The sequence below is a fragment of the Carassius auratus genome, chromosome 22 (genome assembly GCF_003368295.1).
Source record: "Carassius auratus strain Wakin chromosome 22, ASM336829v1, whole genome shotgun sequence".
NCBI classification, from domain to species: domain Eukaryota; kingdom Metazoa; phylum Chordata; class Actinopteri; order Cypriniformes; family Cyprinidae; genus Carassius; species Carassius auratus.
This window is the reverse complement of record NC_039264.1, coordinates 32,857,947-32,879,239: the sequence shown is the minus strand read 5'-3', so window position 1 is coordinate 32,879,239 and position 21,293 is coordinate 32,857,947. Positions and strand designations below refer to the sequence as shown.

Sequence of the window (21,293 nt, the reverse complement as noted above, 5' to 3'; positions counted from 1 at the left end):
CCACCACTGCTCACCGACCAGATGCCAAAAAAAAACCGAACCAAAATTTGTGAAACATTTTCAAAGGTTTCAGTTTACAAATACAAAAAAGACAAGGCCATCAAAGAAATGGCTGGTGCACTGATGTGATGTGAAGCTTCTCTGTGGTGCAATGAGGTGACCAATATCTAAAATAACCAGTATTGTGGTTTACCAATACTGCCCACCCCTTTTTTTAAAGGCACAATGAAACAGAAGTAGCATTTTTTTCTGTACTGTCACGTCTATCCAAGTGAAAAGACATCTGAAATGAGAGAGCGGGACTTGGTTTCGTCCTTCGGGAATTGACTGGATCGTTGGTAGTTGGGGCGTTGGTTACAAATTTAAGGCAGATCGAAATGCCAGTTTACAGTTAGTTGTGAGAGGATTTCTCTCCACTGGATTCACCATCAACACCCTAACATGAAGAGTTTTTGTATTTATTGAGGAAGATGATGACAAGGATGATCAACAGCACAACACATACCTAAGAGCACGCAAGAGAAAGAGACACTGCCTGAATAACATGAAAAAAAAAAATAGTTTGCGATGTCCTAAGAGTAATGTTGTGGTTATATTCTAATATCCTTTCAACTTTTAAGGGTAGTGTACTCCCCCGTGGCTTGCGTCAGCACTAGTCGATGCATTGATTACTCTAAAGTGAAGCATCAGCTTCAGTTTTTCCCTCAGAGTTCAGTTTACCCCTCACGCCACTAGCTCCGCCCTTGTACCATAGCTCGTGATCCGAAGAGGGGGAGGGGGAGGTTAACGTTTTTGATTAAAGATTACTAGGGCACATGAATATATAAAAAATTATAATAATGAAGTTACACTGATAAATTATTAATAATAAACATAGTATTCCATTAAAAACATAAGAGTTTAACATTTTTTTTTGAATGGTGACTTTAATGCATGCTGTATGTATACAGTACTTAAGCATTTTGATGATCAGATAAAAACTTGAACTTGAGTTGAAGACAGGTGTGAATACAGCCTCAGTTTTGTTGTTTGAACCGAGTGACAGATGCAGGTACACAAGTAACTTCAATCTCTCTCTCTCAAAATCTCCATATTTAAGGGGGAATAAAGTTATGTAGTTTGCATCACTGGATATAGCTGTCGGTCATTTAACATTTAAATTATAAAACAGTTGACCAATATTAAATGATTTGCAGCTACATCTTTCCTTGCTCTCTTTCAACGTAAACGTAATTTCTACTTCATTCTTGAAATATTATGACTTTAATCCCGTAATCTTAGATTTAAAAAAATATAAATAACGTATTAAAACACATTCATACTCTACATTTACTCCTCTTTTGGAAAGTTGTGGAAATGCTATCATGGATTTCTTTTCTTTTCTTTTGCTGTTTGAATGTACAGTAGCTACACTTCTCAGTACAATCATACAATTTGTAATGTTTTGCTGTATATGTGAATTGCTTCAGAAAGTCTACAAAAATAACAATATAATACTAATAAAAAAAGTAAAAATGACATTTCATAAGTATAAGCTTAATAATAATGTAAAAATGAATATGTACTGCTTACCTTAGTATTCCTCCAGGAAGTGCTCAACATAATAAATGTAATAAAAAATGGAAACACTCGTGAACCTCAGAGCGAGAACAGTTTATTGGTAAAGGCAAGCAAATACAGATGTCAAATAGACTGAGATCTGTGTGTCTGATCTGACAGATAAATAGACAAAGCTTTAAACTGAAAGTGTACAATAATAACACTGCAAGAGAGGAACATTTGAAATCAAATATAAAAAATTACTGAATGCGAGAATCTTTGGTAATCTTCAGTATTGACCAAGACAAATACTTGCATTTGATATTTTGAGCATATCTGAGCATTTGAAAATTAACCACATCAATATCAGAGGTTAAATATAAATAATCTAAGAAATAACATCATCCTTTATGTTTCTGATGTGTGAATATGTGCTTGCTCTTGTTCAGCTGCTTTGAATCTGCTCTCTACTTTCCATAGACAGAAACACTGAGAGCTTTAAATAACCCTCTCTCTTTCAGGAGCACATAACGTCCAGCATGTTGAGTTGTGATGTTTCTGATGGTCAGAGATCCAGTTTGATCGTCCAACTTCAGTCTGTCTCTGAATCTCCCATCAAGAACATCATCATACACAGTGATATTGTCGTCCCATTGTTTGGTTCTAGCTATTAAAGCAATTTCATTCATATACAACCAAAAAAACATTTCACCCGTTGTTATTTCAGTACGACCGGAGTTTATAGTGAGTGAATCTCCCTCCTTCACTGATATTTCATCTGGATCAAACAAACATACACGGAGAACAAACAGAAAAGGGGTTGTGACAGAGTAATGCAATTGAAATCCATGTTTGTTTACTTAAAGGGATAGTTCACCCAGAAATGAAAATTATGTCATTAATGACTCACCCTCATGTCGTTCCAAACCCATAAGACCTCCATTTATCTTCAGAACACAGTTTAAGATATTTTAGATTTAGTCCGAGAGCTCTCAGTCCCTCCATTGAAGCTGTGTGTACGGTCTACTGTCCATGTCCAGAAAGGTAAGAAAAATATAATCAAAGTAGTCCATGTGACATCAGAGGCTTGAAGCATCGAAAATACATTTTGGTCAAAAAATTGCAAAAACTACAACTTTATTCATCATTGTCTTCTCTTCTGTGTCTGTTGTAAGACAGTTCAAAACAAAGCAGTTTGTCATATCAGGTTCGTCAACAAATCATTCGATATAACCGGATCTTTTTTAACCAGTTCACCAAATCGAACTGAATCGTTTTAAACAGTTTGCGTCTCCAATACGCATTAATCCACAAATGACTTAAGCTGTTAACTTTTTTAATGTAGCTGACACTCCCTGTGAGTTCAAACAAACCAATATCCCGGAGTAATTCATGCACTCAAACAGTACACTGACTGAACTGCTGTGATGAACACCTAGCCGAGCCAGATAACGAACAACAGACTGACTCGTTCACGAGTGAAGAACCGTTTGCATCGGTTTTCAAAACACCAGTAGTTCTTTCAGACAGTTCGATTCAATAAACCGGTTGAAGATAACGGTTCACCGGTTCTTTTGCGAACGACGTAATGGCGTCATTGGTGATGATTGCCCTTGATTCAAGCCTTCGGTTTACCCACGCTCATAACATTAGCACAGAATAATTTCTGAATCAATTACCAAAAGAATCAGTTCAGTTCAGACGCTCTGTGTGTCGGTCTGCTTCACGCTGAATCACACATGTGCAGTATCATCAGCTCCTCGGTTCTCGAATCGGATGCGTCTGACAGAAATGGTTCTTGACTCATGAATGAGTCAATGTTTTGTTTGTTATCTGGCTCAGCTCGGTGTTCATCTTCAGTTCTCTCTTCACAGCAGTTCAGTCAGTGTACTGTTTGAGTGCATGAATTACTCCGGGATATTGGTTTGTTTGAACTCAGAGGAAGTGTCAGCCACATTAAAAAAGTTAACAGCTTAAGTCATTTGCGGATTAATGCGTATTGGAGACACGTAACCGTTTAGAACGATTCAGTTCGATTCGGTGAACTGGTTCAAAAAGATCCGGTTACATCTAATGATTAGTTCGCAAACCTGATATGACAAACTGATTTGTTTTGAACTTTCTTACAACAGACACGGAAGAGAAGACAATGCTGAATAAAGTCATAGTTTTTGCTATTTTTGGACCAAAATGTATTTTCGATGCTTCAAAATATTCTAACTGAGCCTCTGATGTCACATGGACTACTTTGATGATGTTTTTCTTACCTTTCTGGACATGGACAGTATACCGTACACACAGCTTCAATGGAGGGACTGAGAGCTCTCGGACTAAATCTAAAATATCTTAAACTGTGTTCCAAAGTTAAACGGAGGTCTTACGGGTTTGGAACAACCTGAGGGTAAGTTATTAATGACATAATTTTGCAAATTGGGTGAACTAACCCTTTAAGTAATTAGTTTTAAATGTAATCTCCAAAAGAATAATAATAGAAAACAACAGAACAGACAGAAAAAAAGCAAAACGGTGTGTGGAATAATAAAATATATGGTGATAAAAAAATAAAACTGGTGGAACAAATATTTAACTCACCATAGACAGCGAGAAGGAACATCTTTCTCTCATTATTGATATCTAGTGCATAAGCTCCAGCATGTTCAGTTGTGGTGTTTGTGATGGTCAGAGATCCAGTTTGATTGTTCAGCTTCAGTCTGTTTCTGAATCTCCCATCAAGAACATCTTCATATACAGTCATGCTGTCGGTCTGTTTATTGATTTCAGCTAGTAAAGTGTTTTCATTTCCAAACCTCCACTGAATCACATCATCATCCTTCATTTCAGTAAGATCAGAGTTTAGAGTGACTGAATCTCCATCCTTCATTGATATTTCATCTGCATTATCAAAAACACACAGAGAACAAACAGAAACAGGGTTCATCACAGATTCAGAGTCTTATCTGATGGTTTACTGAAGAAAAACTTTTGAAGTGTAAACTTGAAATGAATTAAAAGAAGAGGAATGGTGTTTGGATTAATAAAAAAGACTGATTTTTATACTGACGCCAATTTCAAATGACTTTAAAATACAGAATGTTATTAATTTAGATATTTGATTATTCTAGTATTCCCTTACTCTTTGATTGTTTTTTTATTCAGGTGCATAGATGATGCGCCATAAATTTAACTCACCAAAGATATTGAGAAAGAATCTCTTCATCACACTCTTGGTCTCCAGTTCATAAAGTCCTGTATGTTCCATTCTGATGTCTGTGATGGTCAGAGATCCAGTCTGATGATCCAGTTTGAGTCTGTCTCTGAATCTCCCATCAAGAACATCACCATATACAGTCAGGTTGCCGACCTGTTTAAGGATTTCAGCTAGTGGAGTTTTTTCCTTTGCAAACCTCCACTGAATCTCATCATCATCCTTCATTTCAGTAAGACCAGATTTCAGAGTGACTGAATCTCCCGATTTCAATAACTTAATTTCCTGACCAGACACATCTGCAGAACACAGTGTATGCAGTGAACACACACAAACACACACACACACACACACACACACACACACACACACACACATATATATATATATATATATATATATATATATACAGTACAGACCAAAAGTTTGGACACACCTTCTCATTCAAAGAGTTTTCTTTATTTTCATGATTATGAAAATTGTAGAGTCACACTGAAGACAAGGGCTATTTGACCAAGAATGACCTGGCCTCCACAGTCACCGGACCTGAACCCAATCGAGATGGTTTAGGGGTGAGTTGGACTGCAGACAGAAGGCAAAAGAGCCAACAAGTGCTAAGAATCTCTGGCAACTCCTTCAAGACTGTTGGAAGGCCATTTCAGGTGACTACCTCTTGAAGCTCATCAAGAGAAAAGCAGTAATCAAAGCAAAAGGTGGCTACTTTGAAGAACCTAGAATATGACATACTTTCAGTTGTTTCACACTTTTATGTTATGTATATAATACCATATACAATTCCACATGTTAATTCATAGTTTTGATGCCTTCAGTGTGAATCTACAATTTTCATAGTCATGAAAATAAAGAAAACTCATTGAATGAGAAGGTGTGTCCAGACTTTGGGTCTATACTGTATGTATTATAACAATAGGTACAGTAGTGGCCAAAAGTCATGTCATGTCTACTAAAAATGACATTTTCAAACTTTATTAAGATTGCTTAAAACTGGTTACAGATTTTGTATGCAAATTCAGTGTTTTTTCTTGGAGTCAATCATTTTATTAACGATAATACAATGAAACATGCCAAATTTTGTGGACATAGGCTGTCATAGAAAGAAATTAGAAATACATGCATAAACAAGAGAGAACCAACAAAATATTATTATCTGATTATGCTTTAGTTTTTTTTTTCTTTCCTCATATTTAAAAATATAATATATTTCCTTATATGTTGATGGTTCATTCCAGCTTGCTGTCAGGGGTGCACTACTGAGTGGAGTGTGGAGCAGGGAACGGAGGGACACGAAGAGTACATCAATCCAGAGAAGTTCATTTACAACAAGGAAAACTCACAGAGCACATTTAGAAATGAACAATACAAGAAGCTAAACTGAACACAGGGAAAACTTATCGGGTTATGACTGTAACCATTGTTCCCCGAGAAGCGGAACGAGAACTGCGTCGAACGACACTTTTGGGGAAGCCCCTCAACGTAGCGCCTCTGAAGTATGAATGAAACTGAGCCAATCTAGATTGGTGTTGCGTCATGACGTAATGTGTGACGGCATATGCGGAAGCTATAAAAAGGACGCCGGCACACAACAGAGACAGCTTCTGTGATGAAGCATGTGCTCCCAGGCAGGGGGAGGTGTGGCGAAGGGACGCAGTTCTCGTTCCCCTTCTCGGGGAACAAGGGTTACAGCCGTAACCCGAGACGTTCCCCTTCGAGGGAACATCGAACTGCGTCGAATGACACTTTGGGGGAACGAGTACCCACTATGCCACAATGAGCCCTGCCTGTCCTAGTGTGAAGCTGCGCACAGGCACACTTAGGACGAGAGCACAAGGGTGCCAGGTGTCGATGGAATGTCCAGGCTGTAAAATCTAATAAAAGTGTGAGGGGTGGCCCATCCTGCTGCATCGCAGACCTCCTGGATGGGGGCCCCTGAGAGGAGGGATCTAGAGGATGCCATGCCTCTGGTAGAATGAGCCCTCACAGCCAGAGGTGAAGGCAAATTGCGCACCTGGTAGGCCATAGATATAGCTTGGACAATCCAGTTGGGTCATTCTCACGAAACAGTTGAAACGCCATGTCACTAGTGATTTTAGATATTAAACATGCAATTTAGTAATATATAAAAACACCATAATAAAGACAATACTGTTCTCTGCCTTGCACAAAGAGTAATTTCAACATAGGAATTAATTATTTTTGCTTTTTATTGCATTTTCTGCTGAAATTCTCATTAACGCAATGCGTCCAGCTGTATCTTAACTTATGTTATGTTGTAATTTAAACAAATTACAATTAAAATATTCTGAAAAAATAAATGGATATTCTTCTATAATTTTTCACATGACAGAAAAATGACAGACTGAATATTCATGTATAATAATAATGATACAATAGTGGAAATATAAAGTGTCCATGACTAATGTTCTCATCCTCCGCAATATTTTTTGAGGGTCATTTACGCACACGAATTTTTTTAAATATAAATCTTGATTTTAAATTAAGCAACACATGAGGCAGAACCTTCGAAATACCAACAAGGTAGGCAGATATCTTCATATTGTTCCAGTTAAAAGTGTAAAATTCTCTTGTCAGAACGTGTACAAAACAAATTGATTATCATCACCGAAACGGGTAGTTTTCCACATTTAGAAAAATATTAGATTACAAATTTTCTATAAAAATATACTTCATTAATGACTGATTATATACACAGAGTAAAAATTAGGTAAATCATCATGGCTTCTCTGTTGTTAGCAAAACATGCTAAGACACCTCATCCTCCGCAACACCATTTTCACTCACCGCAACAATTTAAGGCCAGTTGCGGTAGAGGGAACCTCTTTTTCGGTAATGAGAATTTAATCATACAGACTATTGTTAAATGTATATAATGAGTTATTAAATTAAATATTATTTAATAACAAAACAAAAAAGCTTAAGCAAAGGCTAGGGTGATCAATTTCAGAGAAAACGTTTATACCAACCCTCCAAATCCCAGGAAGGAGAGAGACATTATGGGTTAGAGGTTACAGCAGGAGTAGTTATCAAAAATTGTTGGGAAGCCTACACAAATGTTGGTGCATCTATCATTATGAGGACTTTCTATAAGTGTAATGATTTTTATACTGAGCAACAGAATTTTGTGTGTGTGTGTGTGTGTGTGTGTGTGTGTGTGTTTACTGCTGTGTGTGTGCACTTTGGATGGGTTAAATGCAGAGCACAAATTCTGAGTATGGGTCACCATACTTGGCTGTATGTCATATTAGAATAATTTCTAAAGGATCATTTGACACTGAAACCTGGAGTAATGATGCTGAAAATTCAACTTTGTCACCACAAAAATAAAATTCTGGTTTAAAGTATATTAAAAAGATAACAATCACTTTATCATAATATTACTGTTTTTACTGTAGTTCTGATCAAATAAATGCAGCCTTAATGAGCAGAAGAGGCTTTAAAAAAACTTTTTTTATTTTGTATCATTGATGCTAAACTTTTGAATGGCAGTGTATTTAAATATGAAAAAATGCAGCAGTTTGAAATTCTAATTCAAAAACAATTATTATAGAATGGTTAGGGTTAAATTGAATGAGAACATCTTTAAGGAAAAAAGAAAAATATATTGTGAATCATCTTTTTAGGAATGAGCGATTTTGGAAAAACTTTAGGTTCACACTTGGGTATACTCTTTACCAGAACCAACTCTTTCAGTAGAAAGAAAAAAATCCACTCGAGTTATCAAAGACTACATTCCCACTGTCAATGACTATTAATAAATAGTTATTACATAATTATACGATTATTACATAAAATATAAAATAAAATAAGAAACATTATTTTGTAATAATGTATTGTGAATAATTTTTTTATAATAAAACTAAAATTACAAAACTAATATTAGTCTTCTTTGTTTTCTAACATTACACTATTAAGTATTTATTTTTGTGGAAAACCACAGGGTGCCCTTTAAACTGCTTCTCATAAAACCTATTCATAAAGCAGCTGTGACAGAATTTTACTAAGGAATGGGGAGAAATCTTAAGCTAAGAAAAAGAGTGAGGATGACCTTTTTGGTATGGATGATGTCAGCATGATTACTAACTACACCCACAGTGATTGGCTGATAAGGGATGGGTCTCTGTCAGTTATTTTATAATAGAAATATTGTAGAATGAGATATCATGTTGCCATAATCAAATAAAGATTTCAAAATAAAAATGTTGCAATATTCAAATAAAGTTTGAACTAGAGTGTCACTAATTAAACAAGCATATGTTCAGCTAATTGTCAGCTTCTACATGTCTGCATCTTATAAATAATTGTTATATGTATAAGCAGCCTTTTAATTAACAGACTAGAATTATTATGGCTGATATGACAGTAAGATTTAGTACAAAGGTAAAAGAAATCCAAACTGGATTGCTGTGGAAACAGCCATTTTAGGATTGTTTAGGATTTGGTCTTTGTGATTTAGGTGTCCTCTTGACTACCACTAACTTTTCACAGATTTAAAAGCTGATTTTTACATAAAAACACTTTATGAAGTACTTGAAGAAGAGTCGAAGAATCCTAAAGATGTGGAGTTAGGAGCAACATTTAAATGGCCTCTGGTGTTTATACCCTATGTTATCTAGTTATGAAGCACTGCAAAATAATTTATGCCAATATTATCTAATTTATTTTCTACATTAAATATTATTTGTTTGACTACACCACATACTTAATATGCCTATTATCATTACCGAAATCATGAACCTCATTTTCGTAACCTATGTATCATTACCGCAACATGTGTTCTTTTAAGATTTATTTAAGAAATTGAAAAATAGTAGTCTGCTTTTAAATGTATGTGCAGAATCTATACATTGTGTTCTTTCAGGTTTGCAACATCATTTTGAAAATATTTCTGATTTTACTAAAAAAAAAAAAAAAAAAAAATTGGCTGCAAAATGCAGAAGGTGTTGCGGTAATGAGAGAAATAATTCAAAATCACATAAAAATGTTATTATAAAAATATATTTTATTCCAGAGTTTCAAGTAACTGTGCATGACTGTTATAAAACCATTTTTAAAAATGTGAAAATGTATTATTTTCCCCACATCACTGGACTTTTCAGAGTGTTACGGTAATGAGATTTTTAAGGACATGTTTGGAAAATATGTTCAAAAAGTTGTTAAATTGTCAGTAAAACTTTTTTAAATTTGTGGTCACTGACACTTCAGACCCGGCTCTTAATGCTTAAAAAGAAAATTTGTTGATACAAACATTTTTTTAAATGTCATATATGAAATCTTTGAAACTACGATTTCGTGAGAATCACCCAGTTGCTAATGGTCTGTTTGGAAGCAGGAAGCCCCTTCTTGGGCGACCCGAAACAAACTAACAACTGGTCCGACTTCTGCCATGAGGAGGAACTCTGGATATATATTTTCAGAGCTCTGACAGGGCAGAGCAAATGAAGTCTCTCCTCATCTGTCGTCACGTGAGGTGGAGGATGAAAAGCCTGCAGAACTGTAGGCCGTGCCCCATTAGAGGGCACCTTGGGCAAATAGCCTGGCCTAGGAAGTAGGATGGCTTTGATGTCGCCTGGAGCAAACTCCAGGCACCCATCAGATATAGAGAGTGCCTGGAGATCTCCTACCCTCCTAAGAGAAGTAATGGCCAACAAGAAAGCCACCATAAGGGAAAGGTTCTTGGCCTCAGCCGACTCCAGCGGTTCGAAGGGGGCCTCAACCAAACCTCCGAGAACCACTGCCAGGTCCCAAGTGGGAACCCTGGTACGAGCCGCAGGTCTTATCCTCCAAGCCCCACGGAGGAAACGTACGACCAACGGCTGTCTCCCTAGAGGCCCATCACTCAGAGGAGCGTGGAAAGCCGAAATGGCAGCCACGTACACCTTGAGAGTGGATGGTGTAAGAACATCTGAGAAACGATCTTGGAGGAATTCCAGCACTGAAGCCACTGGGCAGTTAACTGGGTCCACCTCATGCTCTCTGAACCAAACAGTGAAAACATTCCATTTTAGGCCATACAATTTCCTCGTGGAGGGAGCTCTAGAGCTGAGTATGGTCTCCACTACTCCTGCTGACAGGCTGGCCTCTTGGTACTGTGCCCCCTCAGGGGCCAGACCCACAGTTTCCATTGTTCGGGCCGAAGGTGAAGTATTGAGCCCTCTGCCTGTCCCTCCTGATGGTAAGCTCCCATGGAGGGCCTTCCAGGAGTAATATTATGTCTGAGAACCATACTCGGGCTGGCCACAATGGGGCTACCAATAATAAACTGATGCCGTTGCGACGAACCCTCTCTAGAACTCCAGGGAGCAGAGCGATCGGTGGAAAGGCATACAGACGCAGCATCGGCCATGTCTGTACCATGGCATCCAACCCCAGTGGGGCTGGAATTGTGAGGGAGAACCACAGTGGACAGTGAGTCATCTCTCGAGACGCGAATAAATCCACTTCCACTGGGCCTAACCTCTGACATATTGACTCCACCACCTCGGGATGGAGTCTCCATTCCCTGGACCTCAGCCACTGCCTCGACAGGATGTCTGCTCCCTGATTCTGATTCCCTGGGATGTATGTTGCTCTGAGAGACAACAATTTCCCTTGGGACCACAAGAGGATCTGCATAGAGGGTGAGACCTCAGACCCCCTTGATGAATCAAACCTTGTAGTGACAGATGATCTTATACTTTTTCTGCTTTTATCTCATGTTGATTTGGACATCATGAGATAGTCTTCTTTGGATTGTTGACTGACATTCAGCTTTTACCAGAGTTGGGACTTTCAATTCACAAGCAAGTCTTCAAGTCATATCCCAAGTCCTCAAAGGGTTAAAGTTAATGAGGTGATTAAGTGACTAATTAAATGATGATTGTGCATTAATGATGAAAACCTGCTGTTCTTGAGAATTACAGAGGATCAGATGTTGATGTTTTATTGGTTAAAGTGATGCAACCATAATGGAGATCAGCGTTTGCTTTAGTGGGGCTCTTGACCCTTGACTGTCATGTTAGATCTCTTTATGTAGCATTGCATGAGGTGCTATAAAGCAGAGAGAATAAATTAATCTGTATGTGATAGGTGGTCAAATTACAATCAAATTGACATTAGCTCTATTTAAGTTTAGCATAATCAACCCAGTAAAACTACACTATGGTAAAAAAAAATAAAGTAAGTGAATTTTAAATCTACTAAGTGCATACAAAATTTGAAAAACTATACTCTGTAGACACACACAGACATCAAGAACCAGCATATGACTCTCAACAGTGGTGACAATCAACAAAATGTTGCATGCTGGGTAAAAACTCCCGTCATGCACTGGAGTATGAAAAATTGTCACCACTGTTGAGGATCGTGTGATAAGTGTGTTTGTCTAAAAACCTGAACTGATTGTCTCCTTTTGTGTCTTTCAACATTGAAGCATTATGAATTTTTTTTATTTTATTTTTTTACTTCAGTTCAGTAATAGCTGAGTGTCAGTCTACTATCCAAAGATAAACACAATTTCATGATGTTCAGTCATCATGAGCTATAAGCAGAAAAAGCATAAGATCATCTGTTACGGCAAGGTTCGACTCAGCAATGCATACATGTTTGTTGAGAAAACAATATTGCAATTGTTTTGAATCAAATTGGTTTGAATTACTAAAAGGGTCAAGACACTACTTAAAGCAAACCTTGACCACAATTATGGTGGCATAGTGTTTTTTTCTTTTACTTTTTTTTTTCAGTTGAAGGCTGTAGCTAAATTCAGTTGTAGTTCTTGTGTTTCTCTTTACTTCAGTGATGTTGATTTTTAACAGCAGATGTTCATCACTAATACACACTCATCATTTAATTAGTCACTTAATTATCTCTTTAGCTTTAACCCTTTGAGGACTTGAATATGACTTGAAGACTTGCTTGTGACTTGAAAGTCCCACCTCTGATAGACAGAGCCGTATATCGCTGACAAGCCACGCCATATCGCGTTCATTACCGAAGGCGATTCATCTGCGATAATGAACGCGATATGGCGTGGCTTGTCAGCGATCTACGGCTCTGTCTATTAAATGCCACTCCAATTATAAGCAGGTGATGGAGATTTTAGCGGTGATCACGGAAGCAGCTTTACTGATTAGATGCGCATGATCATATCGTTCGATATATCGCCCAGCCCTACTTGGAAGGAATGACTTGGTTCCTCTGGTGAAATCAGCTGCTGGACTTTTACTCTTTGGCCCCTGGACTTCCCACCTCTGTACAAAACTGGTCTCTTAAGGTAAAAATCACAAGGGTACAGCACCAGTGACAAGCTATTGTACCCCTAAAGGTACAATTATGCACTTTATTTTCTGAGAGTGTACCCTCAAGGTTACAGCTTTTGTACCCTTGGCATAGGGTACATAAAACATCACCATCTGATCCTCTGTAATTCTCAATAACAGCAGGTGTTAATCATTAATGCATCTTCATTTAATTAGTCACTTAATTATCTCATTAACTTTAACTCTTTGAGGACTTGGGATTTGACTCAAGACTCGTTTGTGACTTGGAAGGAATGACTTGGTTCCTCCACTGATGAAATCGGCTGATGAGTTCATGGGTGGAACAAAAATATGGCAGGACTTTTACTCTTTGGCCCCTGGACTTCCCACCTCTGTACAGGACAGGGCGATGGGAAGACTAGACACACTTGGAATCAATGGAAACACAGGAAACACCTGGGATTAAATCAATGACGCGGGAGACAGAAACTCAGTCACAAAGCAAAATATAGACAAAACATAGAACAGAGTTTGACACTTGCAGAGATGAAAAACAAACAAACAAACAAATAAACAAACAGACAGACCAATCCCCTCCAGACATCACTTTTGGCCATTAATGTAAATGAAGATGATTTTACTTTAATCTTTAATGTCACACTAAAATTTATGCTGTTGGGTATTTGAGCTTCATATTTATTTTATTACTAAGTTCACACTTGAATTGATTTAAAGGTAAAAAAAAAAAATATATATATATTATCTCTGACTAATCTAACCACTAGTTTGTTACATTATATCAGAACAGAAACAAGTGAAGGAATAAAAACCCATTTCAAACTCACCATCCAGACGCCAGAAACACAAACAGAACAAAACTAATTTTATTGCCATTTCCCTCATCAGTTCACTGAAAAGCTGACAATATTATCCTTCAGAATGTCTTAAATATGAGTTAACTGTGATATTTATCTGGTTTTGTGCGAATCCTCCCCTAACCTTCATCTCAGTTTACTTTCAGATGTCCATCCTCTTTTACATCACAGAAAATAAACAAAGTTTTGCTGATCTTGTGTTTTCAAACTCAAAAGGAACAGGCAAAGTTCAGACGATCAGCAAACAGCTTGTCTGACACAATTTAGGTCAAAGTTTGAATCAATACCAGTGTTAAATGAGCTAAAACAAAACAAAATATGGAGTCAGGCGGGTCCCCATCTATAGCTGCCCAGAAAATAATACATTTTCCATAACAAAATTATAATATGTGTATATACGGTGTATATTTATTATGTATCTATAAATACAAACACATGAATGTTTATATTTAAGAAAAATATGTTATATTTTTTTTATTAAATATATTTATATAGAATATAAATAAATGTTTGTATTTATATATACACAGTGCACACATATGTTTACAAAACTTTTAATTTGGATGCGATTAATGGGGATTAATCATCTGACAACACAAATTTATAGTAATGCTGTCAGATTATTAATCACCAATTATTGCATCCAAAATAAAAGTTTTTGTAAACACACACACATACAGAGTACACACACACACACACACACACATTTATTATCTGTATATAAGTAAAAATATTTACATGTATATACATATTTATATATCTTATATAAAAAATATTTCATATATAAACATAACATGTTTTTATTAAATATATACATGCATATGTTCGTATTTTATAAATTTACATTTAGCAGACACTTTTATCCAAATGTACTTACAAATGGGGATAATGGAAGCAATCGAAATCAACAAAAGAGCAGTGATATACAAGTGCTATAACAAGTCTTAGTATTAGAATCCATTTGCAGAAGTTTATTAGGGAAAGATCTTATAAACAGACTCGTTAAACCAGTTAGAGAGTCAGTACCGCAATGGCAGTCCGATCTTTCAACATGCACAAGGGGAATCCAAAAGGCAGAGACGAGTAGGCAGGCAAAAAGATCAAACACAAATATCAGCCCAATCAGGCAGTTAATCTAATGGGGCAATTCAAGAAGCAAGAACAGGCAGAATCATACACAAACAGGCAGTCAGAATAATCAATGGGAAAACGCTTGGTAAGGCAGGTAAACTGGCAATACTTCACAAAGTGGGAACACCCTGACTCTGTTAAACAGTGTCAAACAGGAAGTGACTGTAGAAGCAGAGGGAGTGGTGAACAGAATCCCCCTCCCTATGAGTGCCTTCTGGCACTTGGCAAGGATATCCCCGTGGTCATGGTGCCGGTCGATCGGGTCTGGCTCGGTAACAGGCCTCTTTGCGGGAAGGATCCAGAATGTTGCTGGCAGCTACCCATGACCTGTCCTGATGGCAATTCCTTGGGGGTATTGGATTGGGCACAGACTTGACAGGCTTTGACATAGGCAGTGACATCTTTAGTTATTGAGGACCACCAGAATGAGTTGTGTAGCAGATGCAATGTGCGGGATATTCCAGGGTAGCCAGAGCTGACAGATGTGTGGACCAGAGATGTGTGGGTTGATCCGAAATTACGAGTCATCCAAAAATATTTTTAATGATATTCGGGTCGCGGTCGGTCGGGTCGTTTGAAATACCTTTGTAATTCATTTAGTACTAGACACAATTGAGAAATACATAAGCCTACACTTTATTGGCTGAATAACTGGCCACCTGTCCCACTTTACGTTGTACTGTACATCAATTTTACCCTTTGTCCCGCCTCATTCAAATTGAGCATCTGTCCCGCTTTTTCATTCGACCCTGCCTAATAAATACACGGATACATCCATAGCCGTACTGTTAACTAGGTCCAATAGTTCAGAGGAGAGCAAAAAAAAAACGTTAGTTGATAGGCTGAGTTGTACGTCAATCAAACTGTTGACTGGTGCACGAACGCCTCCACAAGAATCTCAAATTGTTCGGTCAGGTTAAGCAGCCATGGCCAGTGTGGCCACGAAAAAGAGAAGATGCACTTTTAATAGCGAAAGGACCGCTACATAGCCTACTCTTGGTTAAGACCTGTAGATGGCGAAGCAGAGAGAGCTTTTTGCATTTTATGCAAAAGCAGTTTTTCAGTGGGACATGGTAGAGAATACGACGTGAAGCGACATGGTGCATGTGAGTGCCACAGAAAAAAGCGCATCATCAAGAAACATGCAAATCAGCGCAATCGTTTTACAATAAACCAAATGATCCACAGGCTGACAAAGTTTGGGCAGCAGAAGTGACGAGCATTTATCATGCTGTACATCACACACATTCATATCGCTCGACTGCAGGAACAAGTTAGTCCCAGTCATTTTTCTTGATTCTGAAATAGCTAAGAAAAAAGCTGTAGACTTTGGGTGATATTTTGGGAAGGTAGTGTCTTAATCTTTTAGTCGGTGGGTTTAAAAAGAAATATAGGCAACATATTACAGAAAGCTTGAAATGTCTACTTTTAAACGAACATATTCAAACCAAAACAAATAGGCTACTCTCTGAATATGTAATCCATATGAAATGTGTATTTCTCTCTGGTGTTCATGGCATGTCTGCATCGTCAACTTCATCTTAGCAGCGACACAGAAAACACCAGTTTATTACTAAACAATGAGTCCTTGCTAATTTAAACACATTCATAATCATTACTTTAACCGGTTCTTTGTGGCAAGGCTTATGTGTGCGGTCATAACGCTTATTATCCTGTAAGCTATAGTCTATTTAAGTAATTAAATTAATATAAAGGGCGACGCATTTAATACTTTTAAAAAATGCGGGTCAGGAAGCGGATCGGGTACAATATTTTCTTTTTCTTTTTTTGCGGTCAGGTTAGTTGAAAACATTGGTCGGGTGCGGTTTGTTTATACATTGACCCGTGCATCACTGGTGTGGACCCATTGCATTACCCGGTGCCAAAGATTTTGTGGGCAGTTAGCAGGGGCTGTTTTTTTAGCTGTTCTCACTATGTCTCCTCCATGATATCCCAGGTAATCAGGGCAATGATTACAGACGATAACTTTGATATATTCCAGGTTCTTTTGGTCAGTAATCACCTGGAAGGGATGGACTGCTCCCTCGAGCCAGTGTCTCCATTGCTCTATGGCTGCTTTCATGGACAGGAGTTCTTTGTTTCTGACATCACAGTTTCTCTCTGCTGCTGTTAATTTTCTAGTGAAGAATGCACAGGGATACAATTTACCAGGTTGGTCATGGCGTTGTGAGAGCACCACCCTGATTCCAGAGTCAGAAGACTCCACCTCCACTATGAATGGAAGATCGGGTTCCGGATATTTAAGGATGGGGGTGGTGGTAACATTGCCAACTATGTTACAGACTTCATTAAGACCATAAAGAATCATATCAACTAGTGGAAAATGGGCACCCTATGTCCCCTTAGTAAACACATCATTAATAAAGCATTCTATGTACAGACAAGTAAATAAGCCTATAATAAGAACTCAATGCATTTAAGCGTTTTACCCACAGAAATAGGCTATAAGAAAAATTTTGCGTTCGCCTGTTGGACTCATCTGCGTGTCTGGATATACAGTATTATAATTCATTAATAATGTGTTTACTGAGTTTGGTTTTTTTCAAACACTCTCTAACGCATTAAGCAATGCTGAGGCGCAAATGATCGACAGATAACCGTGTGCTCTTATGGAGATTTCAGCAAAAGTTGCTTCACTTAGAAAAACTGTCTACAATAAAATAAAAAGGCTAATCAAACTGCTGATTTTGCCCAGAGTTAGGCTACACTAAACAATTTATTTGTGTAATTAACCTGTTTAAGTGGAAAACAAAGCAAGCTTTAAAAGAATGCAAAGAAGAACTAAAAGCTTAAAAAACTAAAAGCTGCTTGGAATGAACTCACTTAATTTTCCTTATTTGTTTGAAATAAAATTCCATATAATAATATATAATAATAATTTGTTTGTCAATTTGAATTAGTCATGCAGGATATGCTGTGATATGTGCGTTACAAGCTCAGGGGCAGGGCCGTGCACAGACCTTTTGAGGGGCATGTTCTGAAACTGAAAAAGGGCACCCCCCTCTCTTTTTTTGATATCAAGATTATTTAGTAAGCCTGCATAAAAGGAAGAAATGGTCAAATCTTCATGACAAATTCATTAACACAAAATAATAGTCTCGAAAGCTTTAGATTTATTCACGATTAATAACAACCATAATAATAATATTAGATAATTAGATAATATAGATAAACAGGGTTTTAAGGGCTTCTTTAACCTGTTAACTGTCACTCACGTTTTTGAAGATAGAGATTAATGTGCATGATACAAACCTAAATTTTTATAATTCATGACTGAAAACATTTTGTAACATGATTTTGATGTACCATTTACATGGTAATGCAATGTCTGATTTTAAAATGGGTTTTGAAGGATGACTTTTGAGATTTTATGTTTTCAAGTGATATATAACTTCTGATGATTTCTAAAATGTGATAGAGAAAAAGGCAACGAGGAAGTCTTTTTTTTAAACAAAGGTCAAAGCTCCTTTTGTAATGTAGATTTCTGAGGGTGCACTCTTGTCATAAATTCATCTATTACTTTTCCTACATAATTTTTAACAAAAAATATTGGTAAAATATATATTTGGGAGTCTTAGAGCTTTCCAACGATATATAGTTTGTCAAGATTAGATTCGATTTGATTGTAATATAGTATAGTCAACGTAGGCGTCCCGTATACGGGACGGGGTGACAATTAACAGGTTAAACCTAATTACAACAGCTCTTGTGTACTCTCTCTTTTTTTAAATTGCATTTATAGAGAAAAAAAAATACTGGACTCATACATAAACATGTTAACCAAATAATACAAATTAGCTTATAAAACCAAACAGAAACCAAAATCTTTTTTTATTGAACTTTATGCACTTTTTTTATGAACTCTGCAAAGAAAAAAAATATATATATATATTCTCTTTTTTAGCTTTTCTGTTTGGTTTTATAAGCTAATTTGTATTATTTGGTTAACATGATTATGAATGACATTGAGAAGAGGGGAAGGTGAGCAATGAATCAAGTATTTTTGACAAACTTTTTTGAAATATAATTTAAGTAATTATGTCCAACTCAATTCCAGATTATAAGAAACTATAGCCATACCGTTGCTATAAAATATCCAACATGTATCCGCCTACCTGGCAAAAATTTGATTCTGTGGTGGACCAGGGATGTTGGTCTCTTGAAGGTCTCTTATTCACTACACTTTCCCTAAAATAAGCCAGCAATGAAAAAAATAAATAAAAATAGTGTGAAAAGTACAGTTGCAGTAAAAAGCATTTCTGAAGGATCACGTGACACTGAAGAGTACTGAACTGGAGTAATGATGCTGAAAATTCAGCTTTGATCACAAAAATAAATTACATTTTAAAATATATTCAAATAGAAAACAGTTATTTAAAATAAAAAAATATATATTACACAATATTACTGTTTTTGCTGTATTTTGGATCAAATAAATGAAGCCTTGGAATGAATCATGAATTACATTCTGCATGATAAAATATAGATTTCACAGTGATCTTCTGTAAAAAAAAAAAAAAAAAGTTACTACTACATTACTGTAGTAAACATTTTATACATGTGAGGACAAGCGGAGAGTATACCATAACATGATTATCCTAAATGTTAATAAATTAAGTGTATCAGCAATCATAAATCAAAGAAGAAATTTCTTAAAAATATATGTTATCTAGGTGACAAGGATCACTCGTCGCTTTGTGTAAGTTCCAGTATGAAACAGGAAACAGCGCGGGGGCGCACCTGTTATGATTTTCCGATGGTAAAAACTAATTATATGTTGTTGTATTACTTATCAATATATAGTTTTTAACCAGCGAATGTGTGCAAATGTTAATTTTTTTTTGTCTGTCATTAAAACGGCGACAGCCCCGGCCGCTATCACATTACATTTTCATCTACAGGTTACAAACTAGTTATATAGACGGAGCGCTCAGTTTTTCCTGTGGTAAAATTCATTTGGCCAAAATCGCATTTTATTAAAGACGAAATGCTACTGTATGCACAGGCTTTTTAAGTGTTGGCTATGTATTGGCTATGACTAGATGGCAAATGCTAGCCCTCTCTCTCAGGCGACGTCCCACATGTCTCAGTCAGTGAGTCAGTCAGACATCAAATAAATAAAATATGAGCCTTTATAGACATAGTGTTTAGTAGTACTTATTCAAACAACAAGATATTTATTTACCCTTCGCAAAACTTTGTTCAGCTCAGCTGTTGTCTACTGTGCGGCTGCTGTGCAACTTCAGTTGATTCAGTGAATATAGAGGGGGCGGAGTTATCAGCTTACTGACAGCTTGAGGATCGAATAAGATTTACACAAGCTCGTTTTAAGATCTTTTATTTGCTAAATATTTGTAAAGCAGACAGACAGACGTAAAGGGTGACCAAATAGCATTGATTAAAAAAAAAAAAAAAACACCACCAAAAAAGGGCACTTCGGAGTGTAAGGGCAAAAAGGGCATGTGCTCTGCACAGGTTGAGCCCTACCTGTGCACGTGCCTGCTCAGGGGTGTCTACGTGGTGGCAGAAATTTGGCTGGCCACCCCAGGTTCCTGAAACTTTGCAATGTGTGTGTGGCTGACAAAGGTTCTACAATGTAAATGGATTATAGACTAGAAAGCTTTCAAACAGTGCTCATAACCACTAAAAAACTATTTTCATATAATTAATATTCTTATAAACACAGCCAATGTACACAAACATGCCAGGAACCGAAAATACTGCTGTAATGATATCAATGTTTATTATAGAATAGAATAGAACATCTAGAGTGAATATGTGTGACATCAACATTACTGCTGAGATTCAAACTAACAACCTTCTAAGTCTCCTTCTGACTCTATTCAGCACTGAAGAAGCTTCAGTCTTTAAGGAATAATGTAGAAAGACATTAAAAATGAGTAATTAAAAATCCTGTTCAGCTCTTTTGGATCTGATGTCATAAACCAGAACAATGATAGCAGTTGCAGCAGCCACGCCCACCAGAGCAGAGAGGACCAATCGGATCACAGCTTCAAAAGAATCACAACAGTGGACAGAGTCTGTGGAATAAAAACATCAAACTGAAATGTTAAATATCTTTGTTTTATTTGTCATAGATTAAAGATATTTGTCATCCTATGATTTAGATGTTTTATTTCTAAAATGGTATTGAAATATAAAGGTTATAGGGCCAATATTTATCTCACTGTAGACAGTGAGAATGAAACTCTTTATGACACGGTTGGTCTGTAGTTGATAAACTCCATC

The 21,293-nt window shown here is 36.8% G+C and overlaps 1 protein-coding gene across 2 annotated transcripts; it reads right to left on the bottom strand.

Annotated features, from left to right (window-relative positions):
• Positions 1-1,638: 1,638 nt before the first annotated feature.
• On the bottom strand, positions 1,639-13,990 carry LOC113040429 (uncharacterized). 2 transcript variants are annotated; one of them, XM_026198779.1, is made up of 4 exons: positions 13,863-13,990; positions 4,729-5,043; positions 4,132-4,431; positions 1,639-2,317 (listed from the first exon to the last, which is right to left on the bottom strand). In XM_026198779.1, the coding sequence occupies exons 1-4, from the start codon at positions 13,918-13,920 to the stop codon at positions 2,007-2,009; spliced, it is 984 nt and encodes a 327-aa protein (XP_026054564.1). In that variant the 5' UTR covers positions 13,921-13,990; the 3' UTR covers positions 1,639-2,006. The 2 variants fall into 2 exon arrangements, with proteins under 2 accessions (XP_026054564.1, XP_026054565.1); XM_026198780.1 differs by having other exon boundaries at positions 4,729-4,900; positions 13,863-13,979.
• Between the last annotated feature and the right edge of the window lie 7,303 nt (positions 13,991-21,293).

Bases quoted from the DNA above. Each gene is read 5' to 3' on its own strand.
- LOC113040429 (XM_026198779.1), bottom strand. From the start codon at position 13,920: ATGAGGGAAATGGCAATAAAATTAGTTTTGTTCTGTTTGTGTTTCTGG. The intron at 5,044-13,862 runs GTGAGTTTGAAA...TGTGTTCTGCAG, and splicing joins GTGTTTCTGGCGTCTGGATG to ATGTGTCTGGTCAGGAAATT. The intron at 2,318-4,131 runs GTGAGTTAAATA...TGTTTGATCCAG, and splicing joins GTTCCTTCTCGCTGTCTATG to ATGAAATATCAGTGAAGGAG.